Here is an 11210-nt window from a genome sequence, read left to right as displayed (position 1 = left end):
CTAATTAAGCGCAAACTACGCAGGTGGGAACACTTGTAAAAACTATTATACACAAAATCTTTTTATAAAACTGAAATAATCAGATTTATATTATTTTTAAAAATACCAATATGTAACCCTTAAAAAAATAATTTTTATAAATATACAAACAAGTTTTAAGATAATATTTATTTAATTTCTGACAATGATAAATATTTCTTTAGGTTGATAAAATAATATAATGAATTAAGTAGATATTTTTTCCAGTGCCTGGGATAACTCACCCGAGTGCCACTGCGATAGGCGGCCATGGTGACAACCGGTCCGGTGTCGGCGCTGGAGACCACCGTAATGTCCTGCGGAGGACACACAGTAATTACCCCGATTACCGGGTGAGAAATGCGAAAGTACTTGCCCTGAACTCGGCCTGCTCCACGCGGATGTCGAAGTCGCCGTGCAATCGCCTGCCCCGGAAGTATTTGGACCAGTCCGTGTTCTGGTCATCTAAAACCAGCAGCGTGAAGTACTTGTCCTTGTTAAATGCCGGAGCCCGCTGTGTGGCGCTCTGGACCGCAGCTCCTGTTTTGGGGTTAGATGTCATTCCATGCCCAGAGACCATTAAACAGTCCCTACACTCAGAAAAAGGTCAAGCGTCTTTAGCTCTAAAGACTTTTAATTATCATTAGAGATACAAGTCTTAAAGTTTATTTAATGGGTTAAAAACAACGATTTAACGAAACTCTTTATAAAGGTATATTTGACAATACTATGGGTAGAATTTGAATTCGAAGAGTTTTATATTTTTTTAAAGAACGAAAGTATTACAGGTTCTTGGTAGTTTGTGAAAACGATTTGAAAAGTATTTAGAGTAAAAAATGTTTAGCATAATGTATATTAGAAAGTGAATAGTTTCCATCTAATTCCTCAAGAATTAAGGGAACTTCGTTTATGGTTTTCTATTGGTTATAAAAGCAACACATCTACATGAAATATCAACGTCTTAAATATATAGGATATAGGATTTATATTGTTTGTATCGACTATATATCACGATTTTATGATTATGTCTAGGCAAATGTTATGTTTCTGAGTGACTGGTACATATTTTCTGAGTGTAGGTGCCTTCATAGCGGCCAAGCGTACCCAAAATGGAGGCTCCCTGATCCCGGGCTGCGCCGGTCAAGCTCTGCACCCGCTGCAGCAGGCTTTCGCGCGACTTGGCCGGACTGGTCGGCGCACTGACACCACGTGGTGGTGCCGGGGCAGCCGTCGCCGGGGCTTTGCCGACGCCAAAGCTCAGCGACAACTCCGGAGCAGCTCCGGCCGGTTGGCCGGGAGCCGGCGGTGGCGGCATGTTCGGCGGTCCCCCCACCACCGGCGGCTTTGTCGGCTGATCCTGGATGGGCCGCGCCGCCGGCGGCAGGCTATTCGGATCGACATCGTCTACCTCGGAAGACAAGTCTCCCGAGCTGAATCTGTTGGGGGTTTCGTGTTGGTGGTGTTGTGTGTTCGAGTGTTTTTGGTGGATTGATTGATTGATTTGGTGGTTTTCCAACAGTTTGAATGGTGCAGCGCAGTTGAGTGGAAGGGGGAGGGTGGGAAAATCAAATGGGGCGGCACAAAAGTACCGCCACAGAAAGAGAGACAGAGAGAGAGAAATAGACGAACATATGAAATTTCAAATTAGTTTCGTTCAACTGGGCCACCCCTTCTCAGGGGGGCACTTCCTTTTTTAAGGTCTTTACCTTCTCTTCAGGAAATTAACATTGGAAGTGAAGCTCGATTTGAACGACGAGAAATTCAGGGTGCTGCTTTTCGGCTCCTGCGATCCGCGGCACATTAAATAGACATTAAACCAAAGAAAACACACAGTAGAGTTGATTTGCTTGGCTCTCGGTTAATTAGCTAGAGTGCTTTCAATTTTGGGCATTCATGATGGTTATTTTTCTGATTTTTATAGTGCATAGACATTGAACATTAAGGCATACAGTAATTTAAAGCGTCGCACAAACATAAAATAAGGCATTCAATAGACATGTTTGTCCCTTTATTCAACCAAATCCCTGCGGACTAATGAGATTATGCGGGCCAACTTTGCCAAAGCTCTCACTTTGATCCTAATTGTCTTATAAACTTTCTCCTTAATTGAGTCGCTCGGCCAATGTGGCGTATGCGCAATGTGGTCACTTCGAATGTGCATTTTCACAGTGAAAGATGGTAAAAATCGTAAAAAACATTACACAGTCGTAATGTAATGTACTGAAGTGAGGGGAAAACTCATTTCAAATTTCATATGTCAGCTGTTTAAATGATTAGTATATATTTGCATTTAGTACACACTCCCGGTTTCTATTACAATTCACTTACGGAGCTGTCGCAGTAATGAGTTAAGTAGACCATGAAATTATAAAAGTTGCATTTGCTTTTAGCAAAATGCCGTGAATGTGTATGTGGGCTAAAAGGATGCGTACATTTGAAGAGCGGACAGAGAGAGAGGGAGGGTCGGTCTAAGTGAAAACTAAAATTCTATTAAAAATAGCAATTAAGGTGCCTTAAACTAAAACTTTAATTAAAATAAGCACCACGAACAGAACATAAAAACGAACGAGCTGATGGCAACAGGTGCACGCGCCAAGGACATTTAAGGACAATGGCCAATGGTGAGTGGCGAATGCATAGAGGCAGAAATAGCCATTATATTGCCAAGGATCTTTTGTGTGGCGCAAAATGCCAGAAATCAATTGAAGGCACAGATTGCCGATGGTGGATTGGCTGGGGCCAAGTCAACAATGCCAAACACTTGTGGCCAAAACGGCGACGGCGACGTGCGTTTTGTATTTATTATTATCGTGGCCCGCAGGCCTACAGCCACTTGAAACTTTTCAGCCCCTATATTATAATGTTGGTCCCCAGCACACACAACAAAATGCCGACCGCCCGGGGGGCAATTTGGGTTTATGCGTAAAGGTTCGTGCGACCAGCTCGGTGGGAAAACAAGAATAAAAGATATGGAGGCTGTAGAACTAAAAAGCAATTTGTTGATGAAAGCGAAGCAAGGCCAAAGATATGTGAGAGTGTGGCATATGATTCGAGAGTGATATCTGTGTGGGTGCCAGAGTTAAGCGGAGGTGGATTCAAATTCACAAGGCCCGGTTCTCGGAACAGTCTTACCGGTGGCGGGGCGCAGATTCGCCCACACCCAGCAGTTGCGATGGCGCTAATATTGACAGTGGTCGACAATTAAGTCGAACAGTTGGCCTCCGTTCTCGCTGAGGGCGTCCTCGTTCCTGCAACAATTCTCGGTCTATGTGGGCGCTACTTTAGTCTGTAAAGGAGAATAAAGGGAATTAGGCTTTTGAACACGTATTTTCTAAGAAAATTGGGATTAGGTAAACATGAATTTGTGCTCGACTGTTCGACTGTTTAGTGCAGCCAATAACATGGCTGCTTCGCTTTTGGGTAGATTTACGAAAACATATATATTTGTTGTAAAGATTGTGCATTTGGTTTCGACTTTCAAACACCCGATACTCAGCTAAAAAGAGAATTGACTGTCTGAAATCGCTCTCCAGCGAATACTTTTTTTTTTGCTCATAACTTTTTTAAATGAATAGTCAAATTTAAAAATATTTTTGGAGAGGCGATAGCTATTGACAAATCCAATAAAATAAAATTTTCACTGCACAAAACATCTTAGGAGATGTGTACGTAAATTTTCGCGGTTTGTGGGCGTTAGCACCGTAATGAACAACAAGAATCTGCACAATAAATCCCAACCTTCTAGCTTTAATGGTCTCCGAGATCTCATCGTTCATACAAACGGGGCTAGAAAACGTTTCCTTCTAACTAGAATATTTTTTTATATCATTGAATAATTTACTTTCTTTAATAGTGTTTGTTTTCCTAATTTTAAATGATGTATCTATAACGATAAATACGACCACAAAAAACTCAGAAAAATATGAATCAATTGAAGTTAATATGTACTTTTATTTAATATTTATACTTAATAATGTACGTCTTTAAAAAATAATCAATTTTGAGTAATACTTTAAATGCTATGAAATTTCCCTTACTTTTACTGGAGGAAATATAAACTTTTAAAGAGATCTAAGCAAGCTGGCTTTCGAAAGGCATACCACTGAGTCTTAAAGCTTATCCCCGCACACCTGTCCCAAGAAAAGTTGGAAGCCCTCTTGTTCAGCTCACTTCAGTTCGGTAAGTTAAAATAAAAAAAGGGAAAACACAAAGAGCAAATCAACTGGGACAGCTATCAGGCAGAGGATGTCCAGGCAACTGGACGACTGGATGGCTGAATGAATGAATGGGTGGGTACTGGGGCTGGTTAACATCCCAAGAGACAACTCGCTGTCGCCTTTGTTGCTCTTTTTGCTGTCGACTGGCAAGCCAAACATTGTTTTTGGTTCATTGCACTGGCAGTGGCCGCTATCTAGGACATGGCATGCAAACATTCAGCTCAACCCACACTGAAGCGCAAACACATCCCCGGGCAATAACAGTTGGGGCGAAAGAAATCAGAAACATTTGCAACCAAATAACCAAATGTTGTATGTAAATAACACCTAAACAAATCAGGAGGCGCAACCTTTTTTTGTTTTTTTTTTTATTCTCCGTGGCGACCAACTAAGTGCGGGAAAATTGCGTTAATGGGTCCCCGGGGGCCTGCGAAATGCTGATTCACTTATCATAACTAAAATATTTATTTATTTCATTTATTTATTTATTTCTTTATTCGCCAACAGTAAAAAACCTTAACTGGCTACTAACTAATACTAAATTAAATACTAAGTGAGGCAAAATAATTATACAAGTTTTTCTTGATTAAATCTCTGGGGGAGCATGGATCCAACCGCATGTGAGATGGCAACTTATTATAAAAATGCAGGGCTCTACACAACGGCTCATTGTGGGCATAATTGGCTCTGTAAGCCGGTACAAAAAATGGTTCAAACGTTCTTAACGATCTACCAGGCACCGATAACCCTATGCTGCCCAGCAGTGCAGGGCAGTCGATTTCAGAGGTCAGCAAATCACATATGAAAACTAATGAACTGGTAGTTCTCCGATCTTCTAGGGAAGAAAGGTGAACAAGCCGACATTTGGCAGAATAGGACGGGACCGGGTCATTGAAATTTAAAGCTAGAAGGGCAAAACGTAGAAACTGTTTCTGTACACGCTCAAGCCGATTTATGTGAATAGTACCCGTCGGGTTCCAGATGAACGAGGCATATTCCAGTTTTGACCTAATGAAGGCTGAATATAAGCTTAGCTTCGTGTAGGGATCTTTAAATTGCGCGGCATTTCTTTTTACAAACCCATACATAGCGTAGGCCTTGGGAATAATATAGTTAATATGTTCAATGAACATAAATTTACTGTCAAACATGACTCCTAGGTCCAGGGATTCATTTCTCAGGGACAGAATATGGGAGTCAATGGAATACGAGAAAAGGATATTAATTATTCGTTTACTGTACCTAACGAAGAAACATTTTGATAAATTGAGAGGCAAATTATTACGAGAACACCAATTTCCCACCCTTTCTAGGTCATTTTGAAGAAGGTCACTATCGGAGATACAATTCACAGCTCTAAATATTTTAAGATCGTCAGCGAACAACAGAAATTCCGAGTTCTTTATGCAATAGCTAATATCATTTATGAAGACGATGAACAGCAACGGACCCAAAGCACTTCCCTGAGGAAGGCCAGAAGTTGCAACATATGAGTTAGAGTAAACAGCATTGCATTCAACTCTGTAAATCCGATCATCTAAATAAGATTTGAACCAGCTAAGTAATAGTGAGTGAAATCCCATTTTCTGCAGTTTAGCTAATAAAGCATTATGGGAGACTTTATCAAATGCTTTAGCGAAATCGGTGTAGACCACATCAACTTGATGATGACTGAGAAACGAGTGGGTGCAAAAATGATTGAACGTAGCTAAGTTTGTGGTAGTAGACCGTCGAGGCATAAAACCATGTTGGTTAGGACTGATGATCCGACCAACAAGAAAAGTTAGCTGCTTGGCTACAATTCGTTCGAACATTTTTGAGACATTGCTGAGCTTTGCAATTGGCCTATAATTTGAAACAATGTTTTTTGCACCCGACTTGAATATAGGAGTAACAGTGGCCAGTTTCCATCTATGCGTAAAAACACCAGTGGAAAGAGATAAATTAAAGATGATTTTAAGGGGCTCACAAAGAACACCTATACAATTTTTCAAAATAAATGGAGAAAGGCCATCACAATCTAATTTTGCTGACTTATTAAAGCATTCAGCCGCCAGATGGCAGTCAGAATCGGTGACATCTAAGCAACCAATATTTAACATAGTAGGAATGGCATTGAGCGAATCTTCGTCATTCCACAGCGAGCCCGGCTCAAAGTTAGATGCAAAGAACTTAGCAAATAGATTAGCGACCCCAATATCCGAGGAGGCTGAATGATCTTCAAATGACATATGGGAAGGAAAGTAAGAAGATGTTCGTTTAGAATTGATAAAGTGCCAGAATGATTTAGGATTGGTAGTTAATTTACGCTCTATATCAGCAATATATTGGTTGTATAAGAATTTATTGAGGAACTCAAACTCACGCTTATGCTGTTTGTAACGGTCAAAGTCACCAGCATCACCGCTTTCTAAGTAGCGCTTATAGAATTTATTTCTAAGGTTTTTATATTTCTTTAGTCCTTGCGTGTACCATGGCAGTCTGTAACAACTTTGAACCCTAGTTTTAGTATATCTGCCCACAATAGTAGAGAGAAAAGATAAAAAAACTTCATAGCTTGTATTCACATCTGCATGCGAGAGGACCTCCGCCCATCTAATATTAGAAATATCGTTACGGATAGAATCTAAACTGCTAGAATTAATATAAGTAAAAGGCAAGCGAGAATTAATTGGGCGAAAAATATAACAAGTAATAGAGATTAACAAAGGCTTGTGATGAGCATCACACGCGGCAAGTGGATTATCGCTGCAACATAAATTAATGCTTAAATCAGGATGTACAAAAATTAAGTCTAGAAGCTTATTTAAATTATTAAATACATGGTTAATCTGGACTAATGCCATACTAAGAAGCTCATCAATGACTAAGATTTCGTAGGGAAGATGCAAGTTACTGGGAACCATTGCTGAGGACTCTGAATCATGAGCCCACACGAGCGAAGATAGGTTGAAGTCGCCCAAAACACATATGTACTGGCCCTCCTCCAGCTCCTGGTGTAGGTGGGCAATGTTATCAACGTGCGCTTTATAAAGATCAAAACTGCTGCTAGGGGGTATATATGAGACTGTCAGGAAAATTGTTTCTGTAGGACCAGAGAGAGATACACAGATTTGATCGAGCAGAGAATCCTCATTCTGGAGACGAATAGCAGTGCAACGAAGTCCACGCCGCACAGCAATTAAAACGCCGCCACCTCTGGAGCATCTTGTTTTAACGGCATCACGATCCTTACGGAATACATGGTAAAGATTCGTATCGAAGAATTCATTATCAAAGAAATCCATGTTGAGCCAGGTTTCAACAAAAATGATGACGTCATGATCGCATTGAGACGTTGCCAAGAAAAGCGATGGAGCTTTTGTACGCATACCACCGACATTTTGAAAATAAATATTGAAAGTTATATTATTTGTGCATGTACGGTCATCCCTGGTCATGCTATCAATACTTGGTCCAGCGTCATGGCCCGAATCCATAAGAGGCCTTGCTGGGATCTTATCATAAGTATTAGAATTATTAATAAGAACCTTCAGTAAAGTAGTTGTGCGGATACGAATAGGCTGGTGATCATCACTCCCAATATTTCGTGGGCGGTCATTATTAGCATTCTGAATATGACTGCACGCAGGTGAATCCGCTCCTGTTAATAGTGCGCGAGAGCCCCCTCCAGCTGCCACAGCCCATTGTAGTTGTTGATGGGGAGAGCAACTCCAGAGAGCACCGGAAAAAAATCCGAGGAGCGCGCCGATGTTAGAGCTTGGCGGACGGCGAATGTCGCAGAAAGCGGACAACAACAGCTCCGGCTGATGTTGTTGACGATGCGACGGGAGAGAGGCGGAATATAATGAGAGCGCAACTCCAAGGAGCGCGCCGATATTAGAGCTTGGCGGACGGAGAATGTCGCACAAAGCGGACAACAACAGCTCCGGCTGATGTTGTTGACGATGCGACGGGAGAGAGGCGGAAGATGATGAGGGCGCAACTCCGAGGAGCGCGCCGATGTTAGAGCTTGGCGGATGGCGAAAGTCGCACAAAGCGGACAGCAACAGCTCCAGCTGATGTTGTTGACGATGCGACGGGAAAGAGGCGGAAGATGATGAGAGCGCAACTCCGAGGAGCGCGCCGATGTTAGAGCTTGGCGGACGGCGAATGTCGCAGAAAGCGGACAACAACAGCTCCGGCTGATGTTGTTGATGATGCGACGGGAGAGAGGCGGAAGATGATGAGAGCGCAACTCCGAGGAGCGCGCCGATGTTAGAGCTTGGCGGACGGCGAATGTCGCAGAAAGTGCGGTTGTGCAACTTTTCGTAGCCTACTTTCGTGAGGGTCAGCTAAGGAGTCGCGTGTGAGCAGTTGAGGGTGTCCTTGCTGCTCCAATGAGATGCACATACATTGTTGAAGTTCATTACAAAGTCAAGACTATCAAATTTTTCGCTAATAAAATCGCTCTAACATCCTCTCTGCCCCCTCAATTCATGACATAAGCCCTCGTAATGAGTTGTTGTGGCTAAGCAGATTACGTATACGCAGGGGACGCCGCTCTGTCTGTTGCCTTAGTTTTTGGCCCACACAGCTGAGCTGAGAAGGTTTCGCCCTGAAGCTGTGCAAAAGCTGCACTTGCCATTACAGACAAGCCTGACATTTGGCATTTGCTTTGGCGTAGCCCGCCCAAATGTCAAAGTTCAGCGCACATCAGAGACATACTAACTCGAAGGCAGGCAGGCAGACTGACTAGAGCCCTTAGTAATCGATTTCATTATTGATGGCGCCCCCGATTGTTTATTTAGCCCACCAAAATAGCAATGACTAGGTGGTTTTCGGCTAAACCTTTTTGGCCAACTTTAAGTCTTATTCAATTATCCCGCAGACTGAGCCTCGTTAGTTGCCAAATTATGTTGGGCAGGCCCCTTAACTTTTTGGCTTTTCTTACATAATTCATAGGAGGCAGAGTCTAGCATCGATATTCTTGTTTTGCCTTTCGGTGGCTTTGCTTGGCATGATATTTTCATACGCCATGTTGTCTGAGAGCTCTTCGCTCGCGTGTGTATGTGTGAAAACTTTTTGAATTAATAATCACAGTAACGTGTTGAGGGTCTCGGCTGTCGGTTTGCCCCTTTCCGGAGGCTTGGAACTGCTCTCGACTGTTTTCCGCCCCTGAAACTTTTTGGTAGCCAGCTCAAATCTGTGCCGGAAAAAGTTTATAGTCAGCTTAACCCCCGTCTTGTGGGTGGCTCGGGTTATTTTGCTCTGGTCGGTGGTGTTGCACCACAATCCATCAACGTCAGTGGCAAATTAAAGTTCTTTTTTATGGCAGCTTAAGCAGTTGTCAACCGCTTATATAAACTGCAATGCGAGAAAAGGGTTGAGTAACGGGCAACTGGGAAACTCCATCCGGAGTTGCAGCACCTGCAGCCGCATTTAACCCATTTTCCAGCGGCAGCATTTCCCTGCGAGACCTCTTTTTGTTCCTGATATGTGCGTTGGCTCGTCATAAGAACCGGGGGCTTAATGTCTTTTCGATGGTAATTAAAAATGCCAACCATTTCAGTCTAGATTGTGGCGCTGGCTCACGCAAATTGTGACAGCTATTTCCGTCTGGGGTCAAAGACTTTTGCAGCTTTTAGCAAAGCTATAAAGTTGCTGCCACTTAAAGTTGGGGAAATAAAGAAAGGCTTTTGTTCTTAAGCTGCAACTGAAGAGTTCATTTTAATTACATGCTTTTCCTAATGGCAGTATCATTGTTTAAGGAAATTATTTCCAAAGACCCAGGCTGTCATACAAAAAAACCTTTTAATGCTTTTTGGTCTCTGAAAATTTAAGAAACAAATAGATTCCTTTAATTATTTTGAACAGTAACTTATGTTTTTTTTAACAAATGTGTTAATTGGTTTTAAAAAAACAAAGTCCTCTTAAAAACTCCTTTTTTTGTTAGGATGTTTCATTTTATAAGTCACTTTACAATCCCATGCTAAAATTATTATAATTTCTTTAAAGTTGTTTGGTTTGATGTCTTATATATTATGTTCAAGGGAAACGTTATCTTCGCCTGACCAGAAAAATGTGTAAACCATGTCAACTAAAACTAGACCAAAGTGTAAACAATTTGTTCTTGACTACTTTTAGGAGGTTAGTGGTAAATGGTTTTTGAGTCCGTTGGTTGTGTTTGTGTTCGTCTAGGATTTTTAATTAATTTTCCCCAACCAATTAGCAGTATCAAAACCACCACTCAGGACTGTTTGCTGTTGGCCTCCCGCTGGCAGTGGGTTTGTGGGTTATCAGGTTGCCCCGCCCCCTTTTTTCCCTGGGCTTCTCCTACCCCTCCCCCCTTTTTGAGGACGCTTTAATCGCCAGCTAAGTCGCGCTCTTTGTTTTACTTGTAATTCAATAAAGCGATGGTGCCTCTCTACCTCGGGGTCTCAGTTTTGTTGTTACGGCGTCTGTCTACGCTTATCACGTACTCACACAGACACACACTTACACCCACACACACAGAAATACAAATGCACACAGACACTCACATTCACACTCGGTGCAAACAACGCTGACTAGCTGATACAGAAATTTCTTATATATTTTTTCTTCACTTTAGCCGTGTTTCGATTTTTTGGCAATTGCACTTTTCTTTTACCGAAAAAAGCAAGAAATCCACTGGAATTTTCCTGCTCGGGCGCTTAAATTTCCGCTTGAATAGCGAATGAACGTTGGGCGATGACTTTGAATGATCAAAAGTGAACACAAAATGTAGTTTAGATAATTTTGAGATTTTGGCTAAGCGAATTGTGTGGAGCTAGAGAATTTTGGCTGAACTGTCAACGACGGTGATGAAATTTTCACTGAGCGAGTGGGCTTTTCAAACAAGAGTTTCCCACCAAAAGGAATGCGAATGTAAAGGCATGTGAGTACTCAAAGAGAGAGAGAGCGAACTTAGAGAACGAGTTTTTAGAAGAGATAATAGAAATGATAAAAATGTAA

General features: G+C 42.0%; 1 protein-coding gene across 1 annotated transcript in view; it reads right to left on the bottom strand.

Annotated features, from left to right (window-relative positions):
• Syn (synapsin) overlaps positions 1–10855 on the bottom strand; it is a 31562-nt gene extending 20707 nt beyond the window's left edge. Inside the window, 5 exon segments of the mRNA XM_017139904.3 lie at positions 264–335; positions 395–558; positions 1123–1454; positions 1725–3304; positions 10757–10855. Coding sequence (XP_016995393.3) covers positions 264–335; positions 395–558; positions 1123–1454; positions 1725–1819 — 663 coding nt within the window. The 5' untranslated portion in view covers positions 1820–3304; positions 10757–10855.
• Positions 10856–11210: the final 355 nt, after the last annotated feature.

This window comes from Drosophila takahashii, chromosome 3R, assembly GCF_030179915.1.
Source record: "Drosophila takahashii strain IR98-3 E-12201 chromosome 3R, DtakHiC1v2, whole genome shotgun sequence".
NCBI lineage: Eukaryota > Metazoa > Arthropoda > Insecta > Diptera > Drosophilidae > Drosophila > Drosophila takahashii.
This window is presented reverse-complemented; position numbering and strand designations above follow the sequence as displayed.